The following is a 25,229-nucleotide window of genomic DNA, read 5'->3' as shown; positions in this document are numbered from 1 at the left end:
TGATGGTTTAGCAAATTTAATTGATATTAAACCCGGGTGGCAGTTGCCGTGAACTGTAGAAGCTGGTTATCAGTGCTAAAACATCTATCAACAGTCATGTTTCATCTAATTTTCCATTGTCTTTTGGCAAGGAAGCTTCTATCACCAGGAGCCCTCTTCATAAAGGCTCTTTTTGGAGCACAGTACAAGTAAATCCTGCTAGCATCCCAGGCTCTGGTGTTTTTCCCAGGAACAGTGATTTCCTGCAACGCAAGGGTCCAAGACATCACATACACATCAAGAACTCAGATCGCCTCAGCACCTGCTCCTCCACGAGTGAGCAGAAAATTCAAACTACTCAGAGTAATGGGGTAAGAGCTGAGCTCCATCCCTTTTTTAAGCCCTCTGAAAATCTATGCTACTGGGTTACACCATACTAACCTCTGGCTCTAAAGCGCTTTTCTGCTTTAAAGTAATTAACTCTCCGTGTCTTCCTTTCATCCTGTTGTTCTTCTTGCACCAGTCTATGATAGACTCTTGTCCTCGTTCATCCCCTGGATGCCTGTTAATACCAATTTAGATTACTGTTTTTTTTTTTCTCTTTTTCTCCTTCAGTCTGCTTGCAAACACCACTTTTATTGTTTTATTTTACATATGTGGTCACATGATATATACACTGTTATTCCTACTAATTTATTGATTTTAGTTTGTCATTGTGATACATTTTTATATAAGTTCATGTATCAAAGTGCAATTTTAAGTAGACCTGTTTTTCAAAAATATTTACAGTATCATATATTACATATATGTCTGCTTTATTTAGGATAGGTCATCAATATCAGATAGGCAGGGGGCCGACTCCCGGAATCCCCGCCAATCAGCAGTTTGGAAGGTCAGCAGCCCTTGTACGAGTGCTGCCTTCTTTTCATTGCGTACTGTTAAGGGAAATATTAATTATTGATATTGTGAGTAATTTTAATAATAATCATAAATAGGCGTAAGTCGTCTAGTGATGACTGTGTGAAACTGTGCAACTTACTGCTACAATGAAGGAGTATACACTGTATGTTATGAAAAAAGAAATATTTATTACACAATACAAATTCTATTACGCTATATCTATATATATTTATATATCAATGGTTATAAATATATATACATATAAACACACGCACCACAGTACAGTAAACACAATCCTAACTACACTACTCACAATACAATACAATTCCACCCCACAAACTATCTATACAATACACTCACTTAAACAATAGCAGCAGCAGCTCCCACCCAACTGGCTACACACTGTCCCTATGGGGATTAACACAATCCGGCACTGCAAGGGTTGATTACCGAAGGGGTTAACCCAGGGTTGGTCAGTTAACACAGGGCAATGGCTAATGCAGGGATTGCTGGGGATTACAGGGGTTAATGCTCTGCAGGGCAGGGATTAGCAGGGCTATGGCAGGAATAGTCACAGCAGTAAATGGCAGGGGAGTGGACTGGGTAATGGGATTGGTGGCTGTGGGATAAAGGGCTAATGGAATAATGCGTTAGTGGTATAGGGGTTTCTTAGCCATCCAAGTTTAATGCTGCTCGTCTCTTCCTTCCCCCAGCGCTGCCTGCCCTTTTTCAATGGGGGGATCTTCAGCGCAGAGTGCGCTTTCCCTCTCCTAGCGCAGCCCAGCACATGGCTGCCTGCGCTCTCTTTCTTCTGGGGGGGTGACCGGGTTTCTGCCTTGAGTAGAGCGCTGCCGGGTTATTTAAACCGCGCGCTTCCAGGCACGGAGGATGATTGGAATCTCTCGCGCGCGCTTCCAGGCGGGAGATGTTTTGAATCTTCCGCCTGTGAAGCGCCCGCATACCTCCTGCTGCTGTAATTACAGCATCGGAGATACGCGACCTACAGGGGAGGGGGGAGCTCTTTGTTCCCCCGCCTTTGTAGTGCAGAACACATCCGGCCTTGCCACTGATTTTATCAAAGGACAGAGGATCTAAATTCATTCTTTGTCCTTTGAAGTGGCCGAAACTGGACATAATTGTCCAGTTGTCGGACTCTCCTCAGCCATGGGGCACCTGGAACTGGGGGGAATCTAAGTGTATAGAAGTATATATATTAATATAGATACTTGGCGCATATCTATATACATATATATACACACACACACAAACCTGGGGTACATATGTACCATCTAGACGCATTTAGGTTCACATAAGTACATATACATACATATAGATAATTTGGGGTATGTGTGTGTGTATATGTATATATATATATGTGTGTATATATATATATATATATATATATATATATATATATACACACATATAAACATACACATAATACACAGACATGTGCATAAATATAAGGGCATACGCACACATCTATATATACACATACAGGGAGTGCAGAATTATTAGGCAAGTTGTATTTTTGAGGATTAATTTTATTATTGAACAACAACCATGTTCTCAATGAACCTAAAAAACTCATTAATATCAAAGCTGAATATTTTTGGAAGTAGTTTTTAGTTTGTTTTTAGTTTTAGCTATTTTAGGGGGATATCTGTGTGTGCAGGTGACTATTACTGTTCATAATTATTAGGCAACTTAACAAAAACAAATATATACCCATTTCAATTATTTATTTTTACCAGTGAAACCAATATAACATCTCAACATTCACAAATATACATTTCTGACGTTCAAAAACAAAACAAAAACAAATCAGTGACCAATATAGCCACCTTTCTTTGCAAGGACACTCAAAAGCCTGCCATCCATGGATTCTGTCAGTGTTTTGATCTGTTCACCATCAACATTGCGTGCAGCAGCAACCACAGCCTCCCAGACACTGTTCAGAGAGGTGTACTGTTTTCCCTCCTTGTAAATCTCACATTTGATGATGGACCACAGGTTCTCAACGGGGTTCAGATCAGGTGAACAAGGAGGCCATGTCATTAGATTTTCTTCTTTTCTACCCTTTCTTGCCAGCCACGCTGTGGAGTACTTGGACGCGTGTGATGGAGCATTGTCCTGCATGAAAATCATGTTTTTCTTGAAGGATGCAGACTTCTTCCTGTACCACTGCTTGAAGAAGGTGTCTTCCAGAAACTGGCAGTAGGACTGGGAGTTGAGCTTGACTCCATCCTCAACCCGAAAAGGCCCCACAAGCTCATCTTTGATGATACCAGCCCAAACCAGTACTCCACCTCCACCTTGCTGGCGTCTGAGTCGGACTGGAGCTCTCTGCCCTTTACCAATCCAGCCACGGGCCCATCCATCTGGCCCATCAAGACTCACTCTCATTTCATCAGTCCATAAAACCTTAGAAAAATCAGTCTTGAGATATTTCTTGGCCCAGTCTTGACGTTTCAGCTTGTATGTCTTGTTCAGTGGTGGTCGTCTTTCAGCCTTTCTTACCTTGGCCATGTCTCTGAGTATTTCACACCTTGTGCTTTTGGGCACTCCAGTGATGTTTCAGCTCTGAAATATGGCCAAACTGGTGGCAAGTGGCATCTTGGCAGCTGCACGCTTGACTTTTCTCAGTTCATGGGCAGTTATTTTGCGCCTTGGTTTTTCCACACGCTTCTTGCGACCCTGTTGACTATTTTGAATGAAACGCTTGATTGTTCGATGATCACGCTTCAGAAGCTTTGGAATTTTAAGAGTGCTGCATCCCTCTGCAAGATATCTCACTATTTTTGACTTTTCTGAGCCTGTCAAGTCCTTCTTTTGACCCATTTTGCCAAAGGAAAGGAAGTTGCCTAATAATTATGCACACCTAATATAGGGTGTTAATGTCATTAGACCACACCCCTTCTCATTACAGAGATGCACATCACCTAATATGCTTAATTGGTAGTAGGCTTTCGAGCCTATACAGCTTGGAGTAAGACAACATGCATAAAGAGGATGATGTGGTCAAAATACTCATTTGCCTAATAATTCTGCACTCCCTGTACAATACCAGGCCATATACACATACATATATGTATATACAGATGTGTGCAATATAAGGGGCATACACCCATCTCTATATACACATATCCACAGGCCTGGGCCCATACTGGCCATGCAGGGCCTATATATATATATATATATATATATATATATATATATAATCAGAAGACATATATTTGCATAATACCACTTCCCTCTACACGTACCTTTTTGCCGTCGCAGCCACAGCGGTGAGCAGGTGTAACTATAGCTAAGCTTCCCCATTCACTTCTATGAGATGGCTCTTTCCTGTTCAAATGAATAGCAAGGGGCCATCCTATTGAAGTGAATGGGATGGCTGAGATGTAATTACACCTGTTCACCACTGCAATTGTGATGGTAAGCAGGCAACCACTGAAGGGAAGGCAGCACTCATACGAACGCTGCCTTCTGTTCATTCCGTTCCCCTGCTCGCCACCGCAACTGTCTCGGCAATCCCAATGACTTATATGGGTTGTGTTCTTCCTATTCACTTGAATGGGAAGGAGTCATCCCACTGAAGGGAATGGGGCAGCCTAGTTGTAATTATACCTTCTCACCACTGCGGTTTCGACAGCGAGCAGGTAACCAATGAAGGGAAGGCAGACGTCATACGAGCTCCTTTAAATCTGTCCCATATATCAGCAGAAATGTTAGGAATCCAAGTTTTTTCTTTATTTTGTTGTCAATTAGAAATAACCGAATCGATTCTTAACAAATCAGATATGTTACAAATTTCACAAAATTCATCCACCAAAAGAATCCAAAGTTTTGGCGATTCCTTTCAGATGAATTGCCTAAAACCAGCACCCAGCACCACTTTACTGTGAGAATTTCCAGGGAAAACCAGGAGGGAGGAAGAAGATGGAGTATCAGATGACCCTGAGAGGAAGTGTGTGTGGGCAGGATTCAGGAAGATTCTTTTGCTGAGAACGTCATAGGAAGCCATTCTGTGCTCAACTTGCGACCTAAAAGGATGTGTTGTGGCAGTGTCTGACAAAAAACTAGTACAAACACAAGCCACTAATCTAGTGTGATATGGACACACTAAGAAGAGTATAGGGAGATATAATTTGGGTATATTTTAGGGCTTAATCAAGAAAAGCATATAAAGAGGGGGAGGGGACTGGTCATTGCGTCAGTTGTTTCATGCAGCTTCCAGGCAACTAGTTTTGAATTACAAAATACTGCAAGAAACTCATATTTTTCGGTATGAACAGCAATTTTTTTTTTTATTATTTTTTTAATTTTTTTTTTAGTTTCTACGTTTCATACAACATACATACTGTATATAGTAAACACAATAAAAAAAAGTGTATGTTGTATTACTGCACGTTTTACTGTAAAAACCTCATTGTTATAAAAGTTTTAGTGAATATTATCTATAACTGCAATATATCATGTAGCTTAAACACATTTTACTGCAAAATTGTGTTTTTATACCCATCTAAGTGAATGCATTCTATTACTGAACTATACCATGTAGTTCAAAGACATCTTACTGCAAAAATTGCCTTTTTATACCTGTTAGTGAGTGCATTCTATTACTGTAATATACAGTTTGTTATTGGCAAAATAAATTGTCAACACCAGTGTGCAGTGTATTTGTAGAACACATGCCTCTTTGTACCTTTTGTCTTTAAATTGTCTGAAAGACGCTTGCTAGTACTGTTTAATAATCTGTGTACCAAGCCAGTGACTTTATGGGAAATCCGTGACTTTTAATTTACAGTGGGGAAAAAAAGTATTTAGTCAGCCACCAATTTTGCAAGTTCTCCCACTTAAAAACATGAGGGAGGCCTGTAATTTTCATTATAGGTATACCTCAACTATGAGAGAAATAATGAGAAAAAAAAATTTGAGAAAATCACAGTCTGATTTTTAAAGAATTTATTTGCAAATTATGGTGGAAAATAAGTATTTGGTCAATAACAAAAGTTCATCTCAATACTTTGTTATATACCCTTTGTTGTCAATGACAGAGGTCAAACGTTTTCGTTAAGTCAATTATCTGACAACATCAGACAGGGTGTCAATGAACCCATTTGAGTGCAATATCAATGTTCAGTCTCTTTGTATGTTATTATTGCTGCCTGTGATCACCACCCACAGTATAAAGTAAAGGTATGCTTATGTCTCAATATGGCAAATGTCATGCATCAATGCAGCCCCTTGGGGCAGAGTACATTACCCCTCTTGTACCGCCGTATAGAAATCCTTTGATCAGCAAGTTCGACACACATCGGCGTCCCGGGCGGTCAATAGGTCTCAACGCGGCGTCCCACGTGACCAAAGCTGCGACCTACGTGAAAGGTACGGTTCTTCAGGGAACTGCTAGATGCGCTCACTCTCCAAGTCCGGACTGTATGCTTTATTCGCACAACTTGAGTCCTGGTGGCTGCCTATTAATAACGGCACCTTGGATTTTTATTGCAGATGATTGTTGCTCTCTTAAACCGGACGCATTTCGGGGATCAAGCCCCTTCCTCAGCGGTGATGACAGCTACTATGTTCACTTCTCTTTATAAACCCTTCCTTTATCCCATCCGGGAATTCTGGGATTTCAGCTACAATAGAATCCCGATATGGATCATTTCTCCGGGTAAATGATCTACTCATATATATCGTAATCAATCTTACCTACGGTATTAATTAAATCCAACTTGCAGTGACTCCACTGCATCAATTTCCAGATTTACAGAAAATGCTCTGGGGCCCTCCATATATAGTTAATACCGCACGTGCGTTTTCTGCAAATCTTCACTGAACAGCAATCAAACTTCATACCCATATAGATCCTTTTTTCTAAATCATATAATATAGCCCAACTAATAGATAAACACCATTAAAAACACATGACAAATCTTAATAATCAGGGAAATTGCACAAGAGTATGTTGCATAGAAGTATATTGCACAGAAGTATCGGAGGGGCGGTATACATTAAATCCAACTTGCAGTGACTCCACTGCATCAATTTCCAGATTTATAGAAAATGCTCTGGGGTCCTCCATGTATAGTTAATACCGCATGTGCGTTTTCTGCAATTCTTCACTAAACAGCAATCAAACTTCATACCCATATAGATCCTCCAAAAAAAGGTATAATGGCACAAAAAACGCATGATGTGATAAAAAACGCAGTTGCGTTATCTGTGCGTTTTTTATGCGATTTTTTTCTAAATCATATAATATAGCCCAACTAATAGATAAAAACCATTAAAAACACATGACAAATCTTAATAATCAGGAAAATTGCACAAGAGTATGTTGCATAGAAGTATATTGCACAGATGTATATTGCATAGAAGTATCGGAGGGGCGGTCAGGCGGGGAGAAGGGATCCAAGTGCTGGAAAACAGCCTGACTTGTATCCCCTGTCTCCACCGGACAGCCCCCCATGGGTTCGTCCATATTCAGGTGATCATAGGAACCCAAATAACTCTAATTCTGCATTTAACCCTTTTGGGGCCAGCGTATCAAATTCGAATATTCTACGAGACTCCTGCCTGGACATACGGATGATGGGGTTCCCTCCTCTTTTTGAATGATATACCCTTTCTATGGCCATAAACCGAAGAGAGGTTGGATCACAATTATGAAAGATCTTGAAGTGTTTGGAGAGTAAATGTAATTCATCTCCCTTCAATATCTTCAAAACGTGCTCCCTCACTCTCTTCTTCAGAGGTCTTTTTGTCCTGCCTACATATTGCTTACGGCACGGGCATTCTAGGAGGTAAATCACATTTTGGGAATCGCACGTTAGAGTTTCCCTAATCTCTATCTCAAAATCATTCTGGGTAGATTTCACCTTTAAAGTTTTTTTGGGGAAGGAAGTATTTTTGCAGTTTAGACATCTCCCACATCTGAAAAACCCTTTTGCTGTCAACCACTGTGAACCCGTTGTTGTCCTTGGTTGTTTAATAGTGGGAGCTATCTTTGATGCCAGATTATTGGCTTTAGTATATGTTATTTGGGGGGATTCTGTGAGAAAGGGGCCCAAACATTTATCCTCTAGTAGAAAATGCCAGTATTTTCTGACTATTCTTTCTACCTGCTTATATTGTGAATGAAATGGTATGAGTCTCAGGATTTCCTTTTGTTCTATGGCATCTTTTTCTCTAAAGAAAGACTCCCTTTCCATTCCCCTTACTTTGTCTATAGCCTCCATAATGATTGTGGGTGGATATTCCTTCTCCAGAAACTGATCCCTTAATGTTGAAGCCTCCACTTCAAACTGGTCGCTCTGCGTACAATTACGCTTCAACCTTCTGAACTGGCTGGTTGGTATATTAGTAATCCACCTAGGTAGATGGCAGCTAGAGAACCTGATGTAACTGTTCCTGGTGACCATTTTGAAGTGGGTGCTGCAAATTATTTGATGCCCCTCAATCTTTAAATTGATGTCCAGAAATGTGGCCTCTCTATCTCTAATATCTGGGGTAAACCTCAAATTCCTGTTCAAATTAATATCTATTAAAAACATATCTAATAATTCCCGATCACGCTGCCATATAAAAAATACATGGGTGAGCCGCTGTATACCACTATACTCTTTGCCTTCTTCACCCCCAGTTGAGCTCCCCGTCTCTTTCCCAATGGATATCTGGGAACATCTAGACACCAAATATAAAAAGATACAATCTTTTTCGTTTGATATATTGGATGAGAACCCTACACATGTGGGCAAAACCAGAGAGGACACCTTCAGAGAACTGGAAAAGTTATTGCAAAAACAACTGCGCAATAAATGGGAAATTATGGCACTGAATCAGTATCTGTGTAAAGGTATCATCCCCAGAGGACTGAGTCTCACAAAAAACCCAGCCTCTGATTTGGTGGATGAAAATTTCCAAAAAGAGTGGGATCTGTTCCTACAAACACAATCCCAAGCTCTGATTCAGTTGGTGATTACCAGGAGATCCCAAATGACAGAACAGTTAGCGGACCAGATTTCCACTCTGAGGAAAGAAATAGAACTCTTTCCAGATACGAAAGAGGTTTTGAGGTGGAAAGAGAGAATTTGCCATAATTTAGACACAGCTGATAGTCCTACTGAATAGACTGTTAGAATTTGTATTATGGCAAGAAAAAAGCAGCTAAGTAAAGAAAAACGAGTGGCCATCATTACTTTAAGAAATGAAGGTCAGTCAGTCAGCCGAAAAATTGGGAAAACTTTGAAAGTAAGGGCTATGTGACCATGGAGGAGAGTGATGGGGTGCTGCGCCAGATGACCTGGCCTCCACAGTCACCGGACCTGAACCCAATCGAGATGGTTTGGAGTGAGCTGGACCGCAGAGTGAAGGCAAAAGGGTCAACAAGTGCTAAGCATCTCTGGGAACTCCTTCAAGACTGTTGGAAGACCATTTCAGGTGACTACCTCTTGAAGCTCATCAAGAGAATGCCAAGAGTGTGCAAAGCAGTAATCAAAGCAAAAGGTGGCTACTTTGAAGAACCTAGAATATGACATATTTTCAGTTGTTTCACACTTGTTTGTTATGTATATATTTCCACATGTGTTAATTCATAGTTTTGATGCCTTCATAGTCATGAAAATAAAGAAAACTCTTTGAATGAGAAGGTGTGTCCAAACTTTTGGTCTGTACTGTATATGAGTAGATAATTTACCCGGAGAAATGATCCATATCGGGATTCTATTGTAGCTGAAATCCCAGAATTCCCGGATGGGATAAAGGAAGGGTATATAAAGAGAAGTCAACATAGTAGCTGTCATCACCGCTGAGGAAGGGGCTTGATCCCCGAAACGCATCCGGTTTATGACAGCAACAATCATCTGCAATAAAAATCCAAGGTGCCGTTATTAATAGGTAGCCACCAGGACTCAAGTTGTGAGAATAAAGCATACAGTCCGGACTTGGAGAGTGAGCGCATCTAGCAGTTCCCTGAAGAGCCGTACCTTTCACGTAGGACGCAGCTTTGGTCACGTGGGACGCCGCGCTGAGACCTATTGACCGCTCGGGACGCCGATGTGTGTCGTACCGCTGTATAGAAATCCTTTGATCAGCAAGTTCAAGAGGGGTAATGTACTCTGCCCCAAGGGGCTGCATTGATGCATGACATTTGCCATATCGAGACATAAGCATACCTTTACTTTATACTGTGGGTGGCGATCACAGGCAGCAATAATAACATACAAAGAGACTGAACATTGATATTGCAGTCATTATCTAACTTCCCAATAGGATCGAACACAATATACCCCAATGCAAATATATGTGTACACAGTTTTTAGAGTGTTAGTATTTTTACTACTGTTTGGGATCATTGTCATGCTGGAAGACCCAGCCACGTTTCATCTTGAATGCCCTTACTGATGAAAGGAGGTTTTCACTCAAAATCTCACGATACATGGCCCCATTCATTCTTTCCTTTACATGGATCAGTCGTCCTGGTCCCTTTGCAGAAAAACAGCCCCAAAGCATGATGTTTCCACCCCCATGCTTCACAGTACGTTTGGTGTTCTTTGGATGTAACTCAGCATTCGAGGAGTTGAGTTTTTACCAAAAAGTTCTACTTTGGTTTCATCTGACCATATGACATTTTCTCAATCCTCTTCTGGATCATCCAAATGCTCTCTAGCAAACTTTAGACAGGCCCGAACATGTACTGGCTTAAGCAGGGGGACACGTCTGGCACTGCAGGATTTGAGTCCCTGGCGGCGTAGTGTGTTACTGATGGTAGCCTTTGTTACTTTGGTCCCAGCTCTCTGCAGGTCATTCACTAGGTCCCCCCATGTGGTTCTGGGATATTTGCTCACCGTTCTTGTGATCATTTTGACCCCACGGGGTGAGATCTTGCGTGGAGCCTCAGATCGAGGGAGATTATCCGTGGTCTTGTATGTCTTCCATTTTCTAATAATTGCTCCCACAGTTGATTTCTTCACACCAGGCTGCTTGCCTATTATAGATTCAGTCTATCCAGCCTGGTGCAGGTCTACAATTTTGTTTCTGGTGCCCTTCGACAGCTCTTTGATCTTGGCCATAGTGGAGTTTGGAGTGTGACTGTTTGAGGTTGTGGACAGGTGTCTTTTTATACTGATAACAAGTTAAAACAGGTGCCATTAATACAGAGTGGAGGACAGAGGAGCCTCTTAACCTCCTCAGGACCGCCGTACGCAGGATTGCGTCTTTGCGGCGGCCCTGCTCTTCTGGGTGGACGCGCCGGCGCGTCCTCTCGCGAGACCCGAGATTTCCTGTGAACGCGCGCACACAGGCGCGCCCGTTCACAGGAACGGAAGGTAAGAGAGTTGATCGTTCGCTGGCAGGCTGGAGATGTGTTTTTTTTTTAACCCCTAACAGGTATATTAGACGCTGTTTTGATAACAGCGTCTAATATACCTGCTACCTGGTCCTCTGGTGGTCCCCTTTGTTTGGATCGACCACCAGAGGACACAGGTAGCTCAGTAAATATGTTGCACCAAGCACCACTACACTACACCCCCCCCCCTGTCACTTATTAACCCCTTATTCACCCTTGATCACCCCTGATCACCCCATATAGACTCCCTGATCACTCCCCTGTCATTGATTACCCCCCCTGTCATTGATCAACCCCCTGTAAAGCTCCATTCAGATGTCCGCATGATTTTTACGGACCCACTGATAGATGGATCGGATCCGCAAAACGCATACGGACGTCTGAATGAAGCCTTACAGGGGCGTGATCAATGACTGTGGTTATCACCCCATATAGACTCCCTGATCACCCCCCTGTCATTGATTACACCCCTGTCATTGATCAACCCCCTGTAAAGCTCCATTCAGATGTCCGCATGATTTTTACGGATCCACTGATAGATGGATCGGATCCGCAAAACGCATACGGACGTCTGAATGAAGCCTTACAGGGGCTTGATCAATGACTGTGGTTATCACCCCATATAGACTCCCTGATCACCCCCCTGTCATTGATCAACCCCCTGTAAAGCTCCATTCAGATGTCCGCATGATTTTTACGGATCCACTGATAGATGGATCGGATCCGCAAAACGCATACGGACGTCTGAATGAAGCCTTACAGGGGCGTGATCAATGACTGTGGTTATCACCCCATATAGACTCCCTGATCACCCCCCTGTCATTGATTACCCCCCTGTCATTGATCAACCCCCTGTAAAGCTCCATTCAGATGTCCGCATGATTTTTACGGATCCACTGATAGATGGATCGGATCCGCAAAACGCATACGGACGTCTGAATGAAGCCTTACAGGGGCGTGATCAATGACTGTGGTTATCACCCCATATAGACTCCCTGATCACCCCCCTGTCATTGATTACCCCCCTGTCATTGATCAACCCCCTGTAAAGCTCCATTCAGATGTCCGCATGATTTTTACGGATCCACTGATAGATGGATCGGATCCGCAAAACACATACAGGCGTCTCCCTGGAGCCTTCCAGGGGGGATGATCACCCCATATAGACTCCCTTATCACCTCCCTGTCATTGATCCCCTCCCCCTGTCATGCTGCATTCAGATGTCCGTATGATTTTTACGGATCCACGGATACATGGATCGGATCCGCAAAACACATACGGACATCTGAATAGAGTCATGGTGATCAATGACAGGGGGGTGATCACCCCATATAGACTCTCTGATCACCACCCCTGTCATTGATCACCACCCCTGTCATTGATCACCCCCCTGTCATTGATCACCCCTCTGTAAGGCTTTATTCAGACATTTTTTTGGCCCAAGTTAGCGGAATTATTATTTTTTTTTCTTACAAAGTCTCATATTCCACTAACTTGTGTCAAAAAATAAAATCTCACATGAACTCACCATACCCCTCACGGAATCCAAATGCGTAAAATTTTTTAGACATTTATATTCCAGACTTCTTCTCACGCTTTAGGGCCCCTAGAATGCCAGGGCAGTATAAATACCCCACATGTGACCCCATTTCGGAAAGAAGACACCCCCAGGTATTCCGTGAGGGGCATATTGAGTCCATGAAAGATTGAAATTTTTGTCCCAAGTTAGCGGAAAGGGAGACTTTGTGAGAAAAAAATAAAAAATATCAATTTCCGCTAACTTGTGCCAAAAAAAAAAAAATTCTATGAACTCGCCATGCCCCTCATTGAATACCTTGGGGTGTCTTCTTTCCAAAATGGGGTCACATGTGGGGTATTTATACTGCCCTGGCATTCTAGGGGCCCCAAAGCGTGAGAAGAAGTCTGGTATCCAAATGTCTAAAAATACCCTCCTAAAAGGAATTTGGGCCCCTTTGCGCATCTAGGCTGCAAAAAAGTGTCACACATCTGGTATCGCCGTACTCAGGAGAAGTTGGGGAATGTGTTTTGGGGTGTCATTTCGCATATACCCATGCTGGGTGAGATAAATATCTTGGTCAAATGCCAACTTTGTTTAAAAAAATGGGAAAAGTTGTCTTTTGCCAAGATATTTCTCTCACCCAGCATGGGTATATGTAAAATGACACCACAAAACACATTTCCCAACTTCTCCTGAGTACGGAGATACCAGATGTGTGACACTTTTTTGCAGCCTAGGTGGGCAAAGGGGCCCATATTCCAAAGAGCACCTTTCGGATTTCACAGGTCATTTACCTACTTACCACACATTAGGGCCCCTGGAAAATGCCAGGGCAGTATAACTACCCCACAAGTGACCCCATTTTGGAAAGAAGACACCCCAAGGTATTCCGTGAGGGGCATGGCGAGTTCCTAGAATTTTTTATTTTTTGTCACAAGTTAGTGGAAAATGATGATTTTTTTTTTTCATACAAAGTCTCATATTCCACTAACTTGTGACAAAAAATAAAAACTTCCATGAACTCACTATGCCCATCAGCGAATACCTTGTGGTGTCTTCTTTCCAAAATGGGGTCACTTGTGGGGTAGTTATACTGCCCTGGCATTCTAGGGGCCCAAATGTGTGGTAAGGAGTTTGAAATCAAATTCTGTAAAAAATGACCAGTGAAATCCGAAAGGTGCTCTTTGGAATATGGGCCCCTTTGCCCACCTAGGCTGCAAAAAAGTGTCACACATCTGGTATCTCTGTATTCAGGAGAAGTTGAGGAATGTGTTTTGGGGTGTCTTTTTACATATACCCATGCTGGGTGAGATAAATATCTTGGTCAAATGCCAACTTTGTATAAAAAAAAATGGGAAAAGTTGTCTTTTGCCAAGATATTTCTCTCACCCAGCATGGGTATATGTAAAATGACACCCCAAAACACATTCCCCAACTTCTCCTGAGTACGGAGATACCAGATGTGTGACACTTTTCTGCAGCCTAGGTGGGCAAAGGGGCCCATATTCCAAAGAGCACCTTTCGGATTTCACTGGCCATTTTTTACAGAATTTGATTTCAAACACCTTACCACACATTTGGGCCCCTAGAATGCCAGGGCAGTATAACTACCCCACAAGTGACCCCATTTTGGAAAGAAGACACCCCAAGGTATTCCGTGAGGGGCATGGCGAGTTCCTAGAATTTTTTATTTTTTGTCACAAATTAGTGGAAAATGATGATTTTTATTTTTTATTTTTTTTTCATACAAAGTCTCATATTCCACTAACTTGTGACAAAAAATAAAAAGTTCTATGAACTCACTATGCCCATCAGCAAATACCTTGGGGTCTCTTCTTTCCAAAATGGGGTCACTTGAGGGGTAGTTATACTGCCCTGGCATTCTAGGGGCCCAAATGTGTGGTAAGGAGTTTGAAATCAAATTCTGTAAAAAATGACCAGTGAAATCCGAAAGTTGCTCTTTGGAATATGGGCCCCTTTGCCCACCTAGGCTGCAAAAAAGTGTCACACATCTGGTATCTCCGTACTCAGGAGAAGTTGGGATATGTGTTTTGGGGTGTCATTTTACATATACCCATGCTGGGTGAGAGAAATATCTTGGAAAAAGACAACTTTTCCCATTTTTTTATACAAAGTTGGCATTTGACCAAGATATTTATCTCACCCAGCATGGGTATATGTAAAAAGACACCCCAAAACACATTCCTCAACTTCTCCTGAATACAGAGATACCAGATGTGTGACACTTTTTTGCAGCCTAGGTGGGCAAAGGGGCCCATATTCCAAAGAGCACCTTTCGGATTTCACTGGTCATTTTTTACAGAATTTGATTTCAAACTCCTTACCACACATTTGGGCCCCTAGAATGCCAGGGCAGTCTAACTACCCCACAAGTGACCCCATTTTGGAAAGAAGAGACCCCAAGGTATTTCGTGATGGGCATAGTGAGTTCATAGAACTTTTTATTTTTTGTCACAAGTTAGTGGAATATGAGACTTTGTAAGAAAAAAAAAAAATCATCATTTTCCACTAACTTGTGACAAAAAATAAAAAGTTCTATGAACTCACTATGCCCATCAGCGAATACCTTAGGGTGTGTACTTTCCGAAATGGGGTCATTTGTGGGGTGTTTGTACTGTCTGGCCATTGTAGAACCTCAGGAAACATTACAGGTGCTCAGAAAGTCAGAGCTGCTTCAAAAAGCGGAAATTCACATTTTTGTACCATAGTTTGTAAACGCTATAACTTTTACCCAAACCATTTTTTTTTTTACCCAAACATTTTTTTTTTATCAAAGACATGTAGAACAATAAATTTAGAGCAAAATTTATATATGGATCTCGTTTTTTTTTGCAAAATTTTACAACTGAAAGTGAAAAATGTCATTTTTTTGCAAAAAAATCGTTAAATTTCGATTAATAACAAAAAAAGTAAAAATGTCAGCAGCAATGAAATACCACCAAATGAAAGCTCTATTAGTGAGAAGAAAAGGAGGTAAAATTCATTTGGGTGGTAAGTTGCATGACCGAGCAATAAACGGTGAAAGTAGTGTAGGTCAGAAGTGTAAAAAGTGGCCTGGTCTTTCAGGGTGTTTAAGCACTGGGGGCTGAGGTGGTTAAAGAAGAAGGTACAGGTCTGTGAGAGAGCCAGAAATCTTGCTTGTTTGTAGGTGACCAAATACTTATTTTACCGAGGAATTTACCAATTAATTCATTAGAAATCCTACAATGTGATTTCCTGTATTCTTCCCCCCCCCCCCCCCCCCTTCCCATTCTGTCTCTCATAGTTGAAGTGTACCTATGATGAAAATTACAGGCCTCTATCACCTTTTTAAGTGGGAGAACTTGCACAATTGGTGGCTGACTAAATACTTTTTTGCCCCACTGTATAGGCTTCATAACAAAATGTCTGGTAAATGGAAGAGTGGAAAACAAAAGACCTATGCCTCATCAGCAGCAGAATGTGAGTAGTAGCAGCACCAGCCACCTGGCCTCTAGTAGGCCACAGTTCGACCTGGCTTCTGATAGGTGCCACATTAATGAAGATGACATTGTGGACTGGATGGCTCACTCCTCCTCTACAGTCACAGCAACATAATGTTCAGGTCATCTCTGAGTCTGACATCGTACCTTGGAGCCAGGAGTCATAGCATACCTCCTGCTCCTTCTTTTTGCGTTGCCAGTAAAGCCTTTCTCTTGCATCATCTCTCCTTTCACTGCCCCCTGCTAGTGGGACACCTTCATATTCCTAAGAATAGGAAACAAAACCCCACACACTATGGAAGATACTCCAAGAGATTCTACCTGTTGATGAGTGAGTTGTGTGAGAAACATCAGCTTCAGAGTTGGACTGCCATAAGGAGGAAGTTCAAGAAAAAGTAAAAAAAAAAATGTTTATTGCAAAAATTATTTTAGCGCATTTAAAAAATAATTTCTTAAGTTTAATTAAAGATTTAGGCACACTTTAACTTCCACCTAAGTTACCGGCAGTGCGGTTGCTGGCGTACCACTTAGTCAATTCTGCTGCCTTTAGGGAACTAATGGCATGCAATGAGCCTCGCTAGAAGATACCTAGCTGGTATTATTTAAAAAAAAAAAAAGACATCTCTGCTTTTTACTGTCACGTGGCGTAATATGTGGGTCGCTCCTTGCAATTGTCGGCAAGGTGCGTGCCACGTGGACACCTAGAGCAGCTGTTGGTGTACATGTCTTTCACGGCACGCTGGATCGATGTTTTTTGCTGCAGCAGTGAAGCCAGGTCCTATTGACATCTTCATGTTTGCGTCGGTTTGGTTCCCACACTAGGTGCTTATCAGCCTCCTCCACATCCTACTCCATGGACATCCTCCTATCTTCAACAAAAGTAGGTCAGAGCATTGTTTGCACCCCCTCTCCCTCCCTAGAAAATTGAGGATAAGGAGCTACTACTGGAGGAGGAAGAGGAAAAGGAGGAGAAGCCGATTGTGCAGAAGATCAAGGCTGATGATGACACTAGCCATGATGATCAATTGTCCCAATAGGGGGAGGAGCCAGAAAGAATTGAGCACTTTGGCATGCTGGTGAGAATGGTAAGCTGTAAGAATGCTTGCTTACGTAATGACAGGCATATCCTTACCATCAAGCCATGGTTTTAGATCCTCCCTATCAATGCAAATTGGAGGAATGTCTTCCTGTTACTGGAAGGGAGGCCAAATTGCTTTATTAGTTGGACACACTGTGTACATAGCTTACCACAGCTTTCAGCAAGCAGATACCTGCCTCCCGCTTGTCTGGCCCCTCTGCGCCTCTGCCAAATCACACACCTCCCACCATCTCTGCTACTACAGGGTGGGCCATTTATATGGATACACCTTATCAAAATGGGAATGGTTGGTGATATTAACTTCCTTTTTGTGGCACATTAGTATATGTGAGGGGGGAAACTTTTCAAGATGGGTGGTGACCATGGCGGCCATTTTGAAGTCGGCCGTTTTGAATCCAACTTTTGTTTTTTTCAATAGGAAGAGGGTCATGTGACACATCAAACTTATTGGGAATTTCACACGAAAAACAATGATGTGCTTGGTTTTAACGTAACTTTATTCTTTCATGAGTTATTTACAAGTTTCTGATCACTTATAAAATGTGTTCAATGTGCTGCCCATTGTGTTGGATTGTCAATGCAACCCTCTTCTCCCACTCTTCACACACTGATAGCAACACCGCAGGAGAAATGCTAGCACAGGCTTCCAGTATCCGTAGTTTCAGGTGCTGCACCATTGATGGTATGGTGTGGTATATGGGGTACAAAGATAGTGGGGCCATTCTTCATCAATGGAAACCTCAAGGCCACTGGATATGCGAAATTGCTACATGATGATGTGTTTCCCTCTTTATGCACTGAAGCTGGCACGTTCCCTGAGTTTTTCCAGCAAGATGGTGCACCACCACATTATGGGTGTCGGGTCCGAGCATTCCTAGATGAACAGTTTCCTGGAAAGTGCATTGGTCGTCGTGGGCCAGTTGAATGGCCCCCAAGGTCTCCCGATCTGACCCCCTTAGACTTTTATTTTTGGGGTCATCTGAAGGCAATTGTCTATGCTGTGAAGATACGAGATGTGCAGCACCTGAAACTACGGATACTGGAAGCCTGTGCTAGCATTTCTCCTGCGGTGTTGCTATCAGTGTGTGAAGAGCGGGAGAAGAGGGTTGAATTGACAATCCAACACAATGGGCAGCACATTGAACATGTGAAATTCCCAATAAGTTTGATGTGTCACATGACCCTCTTCCTATTGAAAAAAACAAAGTTGGATTCAAAATGGCCTACTTCAAAATGGCCGCCATGGTCACCACCCATCTTGAAAAGTTTCCCCCTTCACATATACTAATGTGCCACAAACAGGAAGTTAATATCACCAACCATTCCCATTTTATTAAGGTGTATCCATATAAATGGCCCACCCTGTATTATCAACTTGATGAAGCAGTTTTTTCATGTGCCGCACTAAGCTAATGCAAATCAGCAAACAGAGATGTACTGAATTGGTAACAGTACTACCTGGACTGTGGCCTTACTCTGACACACACCATGTTCCCTGACCCCATGGATTTCTAGGCTGACAGATTGGAAGAGTGGCCAGAACTGGCTCAGTTTGCTTTCTCTGTACTGTCTTGTCTAGTCTCCACTGTCACCTTTTTTAGGGTTTTCAGCGCACATAACATCCGTTTTGTCAAAATAAATGAAACATGGATCCTTGACGATTTCCACACATCTCCGCCTGATGTATGCACTGTCTTCCTGCCTACCATCATGTTCCATATGTTATGGCTGCTGCCGCCACTGCCTCAGGTGCTCCTCCCTTCTGCTAATCCCTTTGCTGCCACTTTCCACTATACAGCCACTAGTATTACTACCACAACCCAACCACAAGTACATTACTTTGTGCCTTGTCTGTTCCTTTCTGTGCTTCTACTGCTGGCACTACTCTTGCTGCCACTATTACCCCTACACTGCTTATCCTTTCAACATCCACACTAAATTTTTGTACGCTTGTGTAGAACTAGCCACTGTTTCTTCTGATATTAACATGTGTGTGTATAAACAAGGGCAGGGATTTGCCCCCATTAAGGCATAATTTCTGGACACTAGGATCCAACAAGCCACAGTTTCTCCCAATAGCACTGTGTATTTAAACACTATCTGCCCACAAGGAATAATTTTTAGATGTTTTGTAGTATGAATAACATATTCATACTCTCATGCAATAAAGAGCTTAAAAGGGTGGGAGAGAGAGCACAAATTCTTTAAAAAGTAATAAGAGATAATGAAAAGATATTTTAAAAAGTAATCGGATTTCTGGGAGACCTCAGAGTGTCATATTCCATTTTTCAGGCCTGTTGGAGAATATTTTATTCATATACAATCAATCTGGCCACAAATAGAATTTTTTGAAAAATTCAACAAATTTCAAGAAGTTGATTCAGCTTTAGTGCCACAGTTCCACAAGTTTGATGTTTCATTAAGGATGTGGTGACTGTTGCCAAGAGGTGGAGATCTGTACCCAGTGCTTCTGCAAAAAGGGGCATAATAGATACTGAAAATGTGGACAGCAAAACTGTTAGGCTTAAATCAGCAAATATCATACTGTTCATATTTCTTGTAAATACTGCTCCCAATAATCAACATGATGAATAATAATAGGATGACCAATAACACATATAAGTATACAAAGCAATAGTATTATACCTCAATACATCATGGTTTATATTGCCCTGTAGGAATGATGGACATCGGTGCAACCATAGTGGGCAAGAGGATAAACAGCCTAGTGACAAAATAACATTACCCACTCTTAATAAGCAGGTCCATCTACACTGCTCACAAAAAGTTAGGGATATTTGGCTTTGGCTTGTGAGTGAAATTTCAGAATGAACCTAAAATGCACTCTAACCTTTACAGGTGAACTTAATGTGACCTTCTCTAAACATTTGAATGCCCATGTCCAACTATTCAATGTTTCAGTACTTTTTGCACAACTTGCTGTTCTCTAACAAGAAGCTTAACAGCAAAATTCAGATGTCTGATCCATGAATCGCCCAACAAGTTTCCTGGTTCAATTGGTATTTAAACAGTACTCCTCATCATGCTGTTCACATTTTGACATCATGAGACCAAGATGACACCTAACAATTGATCAGCAGTACCTCGCCACTGTGAGACTTCAAGCAGGATGTTCTGAGACAGAAGTGGCCACTGAGCTTAGTGTGTCATCAGCAGGTTGCATAAGAAATACAGAGAGACTGGAAGAGTCAAAGAAAGGCATAGAAGTGGACGTCCTTTGACCACATCCCACACTGATGACCGCTTCATTGTGAGGAATGCCACACAAGTCCAGGCACATTTAAGGGAGGTGAGAGGTAACAAAGTGTCACGTCAGACCATTCAAAACTGTTTACATCAGTGTGGTCTGCGTGGTAGACAACCTGCAAGGGTACCTGACCACAGGTGTCAACGTCTTGAATGGGCCAGGGAGCATCTACGCTGGACGAGGGACCAGTGGGCCTCAGTGCTGTACACTAATGAATGCTGAGAAGAAATGATGGCCACCAACGATGTTGGAGACGTCAAGGAGAGCACTATGCATCAGCCACTTTTGTCACCAGATGAGCCTTTGGTGGTGGTGTTACAGTGTGGGTAGGTGTGTCTAGTCAATACAGAACTGCCCTACACTTTGTGAATAGTACAGTGACAACCCCATACTACTTGAATAACCTCATTAATCCAGTCCTTGTGCCTCTGCATGAACAACATAGGCCTAATTTCATCTTCATAGATAACAATGCGCCAGCTCTTCAAGATCGCTTCATTAGGAAATGGCCGCTGGAGACTGGAGTACCTCAAGTTGAGTGGCCTGCACTTTCTCCAGACCTGAATCCCATTTAAAACCTATTAGATCAGATCCTGTGCAGAGGCTCATAACTCTGTACCCCAGAACCTCAATGACCTGAGGGGTGCCCTTCAAGAAGAGTGGGATGCCATGCCTCAGCAGACAATAAGTCGACTTGTTAACAGCATAAGATGTCGTTGTTAAGCTGTTATTGATGCTCAAGGCCACATTACACGTTTTTGAGACATTGACATTTTTTGTGGGGGTTATACCCACCACTGATGTTGCCTTTTGTTTCAATAAATTGTTTGAGATGAGGAAATCAACATTGCATGCTTATACTTAATTGCCCTACTTCCATGATGTAATATCACTATAGAGTGAACTTTTTACATAAATTTCACCCGAAAGCCAAATATCTGTAGTGTATGTAAAAGAATGGTTGGCTTTGACATATCTGTATAGAAGGGATGAATTTGGGTCGCGGGGATTACAAATCCATTTCTGTAACCTATATGCAGTAATTTTACACACATGAACATGATATGGCCCTGTCTTTTAGCCCCTAACTTAACATGTGCACACATCATACATATATCATACATACCTATACATTCACACTTTGCAGTGTACTGACTTTATCATATGTCAATGTGATCACTGAACTGTACAGTATGTATACTGGTCTTAACAATATACTGTACTTTAGACAGAGCTGCCCTGCTAGTATAGTAATGGCAGGACAGAGTCTGCTGTATACATTTTTTATCAACCAGAGGAAAATTATTAAATGGTGTAATAACTCTGAAGATCCTCCCATGACCAGCATGGACACAGAAAAATGTTGCATTCAATACAAGAGAATTCTGCATATTAGTGGCAGGAACAGTCAGTACATGAGAGGTAGCTTTATCAGCTGAGTATCTAGCCAGATCAGTCAGGTCTGAGCAACAGATAGTACACAGTACTGTTCTCCCCATAGTACGGACTGCTTTGAATAAATGTCTGAAAAAGAAGGCAATGACAGGGTGAAAACAGCCAGTGTAGGGAGACAGATCAGAAGAGAGCTTAGCTAGATATACTAGACCTGTTTGCTATATCGCAATGCAGAAAGAGCTTAGCCATGACAGGGCTAACTCCTTAACCCATTCTCTCCTGTCCATTATTAAAGGGTTTGTCCACTCCTTTGATCTTTGATCAGGATATATCATCAGTATCTTAACAACGAGGTTCTGACACCCTGCACCTCCTTCAATAAACTGTTTCAGAGTAGATGCACAATAGACAGGGCTGTGTAGTTCAGGTACTTTCAGAGCTACTCTTAAACAACTGATCGGTGGGGGTTCAGGGTGTTGGACCCCCACCAATCAGATATCGATGGGATATCCCGTGGACAATCCCTTTAAGCCTGATTAATAGGAATCAACCCCAAAAGCTAAAAGAAAAACACTGCACACAATTGGTACAAAATATTGATGCTTTTTTTTATTAGTACATATTTATACAGGGTGGCCCACGAAAAAGTAGCCTGTCTCCAATATCTCCAAAACAAACTGCCTGATAGTAAATCTGTCTAAGGCCTCTTTCAAAATTGCGTTGTCCACTTGCCGGAATTACACGCCGGATCCGGAAAAACGCAAGTGTACTGAAAGCATTTGAAGACGGATCCGTCTTCAAAATGCTTTCAGTGTTACTATGGCAGCCAGGACGCTATTAAAGTCCTGGTTGCCATAGTAGGAGCGGGGAGCAGGGGAGCGGTATACTTACAGTCCACGCGGCTCCCGAATGACGTCAGAGCGCCCCATGCGCATGGATGACGTGCCATGCGATCACGTGATCCATGCGCTTGGGGCGCCCTGACGTCACTCTGGAGCGCCCCGGGAGCCGCACGGACGGTAAGTATGCTGCTCCCCCGCTCCCCGCTACACTTTACCATGGCTGCCAGGACTTTAGCGTCCCGGCAACCATGGTAACCATTCAGAAAAAGCTAAACGTCGGATCCGGCAATGCGCCGAAACGACGTTTAGCTTAAGGCCGGATCCGAATCAATGCCTTTCAATGGGCATTAATTCCGGATCCGGCCTTGCGGCAAGTCTTCAGGATTTTTGGCCGGAGCAAAAAGCGCAGCATGCTGCGGCATTTTCTACGGCCAAAAAACGTTCCGTTCCGGAACTGAAGACATCCTGATGCATCCTGAACGGATTTCACTCCATTCAGAATGCATTAGGATAAAACTGATCAGGATTCTTCTGGCATAGTGCCCCGACGACGGAACTCTATGCCGGAAGAAAAGAACGCAGGTGTGAAAGAGCCCTTAGCTATCCATAGCAACCAATCAGAGCTCATCTTTCATTTATTCAGACCCCTGTAGAAACTGTAAAAGGACTCCCACAGTATTGGACATAAACAACTGTCATATGCATTTCCTACTACCAACTCTCCTGTGATAAATATAATTATTGATAGTGAAATAAAATTCACCTATTTATAATTGGTATTTGGAGTGGCATAACATATGTGTAAAAGTACAAAAAGCAAAACAAAATAACTAACAGATCAAAAGTGATCTGCATCTATATCAATATCCCATTAAATGACAATAAAATAAATAAGCCCAAGTGAGCTTACCAGCATAATAATAACAAAATCTAACAGCATGTCAGATATAGGCCTAAAAGGAAAAATACAGACCATGGTGATGGCATCAATAGTACCCCGATGTACGTTTCGTTGAATCGTATGTCCAGGTACCATTGATATCACCACTCTGGTCTCTCTTTTTTCCTTTTTAGGACTTTAGGCCTGTGTCTCGCATGCTGTCAGTATTTCCTTTTTAGGATTTTTTATGTAATGCATTTTTGTTTTTTCAGTATTTGGGGTTGACGTACATAACACCACACTATTTTTTACTGGTTATCTTGTGTTTGTGCTACAATTATAAGTGGAGTGATTAATTAGAATACAAGACAGACAATCCGTAATAAGTTTTAACACTGTATTTACTGAGGAAAATGAACCATCAGATGAAATGCAGAATTAAAAAGCAAACTCCCCATCACCAGGTCCAGATGGCATACACCCCTGTATCCTAAGATAATTAATTTCATAAGGCAGACCCTTATTTGTGGTATATAAGGAATCTATATTGACAAGTAGTGTTCCACAGGATTGGCACATGGCCAATGTGGTGCCAATATTCAAAAAGGGGTCAAAAACAGAGCCTGGAAACTGTAGGCCAGTATGTCTAACATCTGTTGTGGGTAAACTGAAGGTTTTCTAAGAGATGCTATCCGGGAGTACATCAGTGAAAAGAAACATATAATGCCGTATTAGCATGGTTTCACGAGGGACTGGTCCTGTCAAACTAATTCGTTTTTATGAGGAGGAAAGTTCTAGACTGGACAGGGGTGAGTCAGTGGATGTCATATATCTGGACTTCTCCAAAGCATTTGATACTGTGCCACATAAAAGGTTAGTATATAAAATGAGAATGCTTGGACTGGGGGAAAATGTGTGTATGTGGGCAAGTAACTGGCTAAGTGATAGAAAACAGAGTGGGTATTAAAGGTAGACACTCATTGGGTCAATGTCACTAGTGGGGTACCTCAGGGGTCAGTATTGGGCCCTATTCTCTTCAATATATGTATTAATTATCTTGCAGAGGAGCTGCACAGTAAAATATAAAGTTTTGCAGATGACACAAAATTGTGTAAAGTAATTAACACTTGGGCTTGGGCAGATAAGTGGCAGATGAGGTTTAAAGGAAATGTGTCATCAGAAAAGGACCTTTTGCTTAAATGACATTTTTATGTTTAACATATTTTTTAATTCATTTTTATGGTTATTTTTTGTTTTCTATGTCAAGTTTTCTCACTGGCCACTAAGCCTAATAAGAGGCGCTACTTGGTCTGTACAAATTACTTTACTACAGTTACCTGGAAATTACTTTACTACAGTTACCTGATTATCTATACACAGAGGGAATATCATTACAGGCAGGATTAGTATGGCAGATAAGACAGGATGTACCATTCACAATAGGTGATTGTGAAAGCTTATCTATTTGTACATAAATATTTGTACATATTTGTACTTTCCTTGAAAATGC

General features: G+C 42.0%; 1 protein-coding gene across 1 annotated transcript in view; it reads left to right on the top strand.

Annotated features, from left to right (window-relative positions):
* TRIO (trio Rho guanine nucleotide exchange factor) overlaps nt 1–25,229 on the top strand; it is a 796,191-nt gene that overhangs the window by 726,238 nt on the left and 44,724 nt on the right. Inside the window, 1 exon segment of the mRNA XM_040431356.1 lies at nt 136–350. Within this exon segment, the coding sequence (XP_040287290.1) occupies nt 136–350 (215 nt within the window).

Source organism: Bufo bufo, chromosome 5, assembly GCF_905171765.1.
Source record: "Bufo bufo chromosome 5, aBufBuf1.1, whole genome shotgun sequence".
NCBI classification, from domain to species: Eukaryota; Metazoa; Chordata; class Amphibia; order Anura; family Bufonidae; genus Bufo; species Bufo bufo.
Note: the sequence above shows the minus strand (reverse complement) of the source record. Positions and strands in the feature narration are given on the sequence as shown.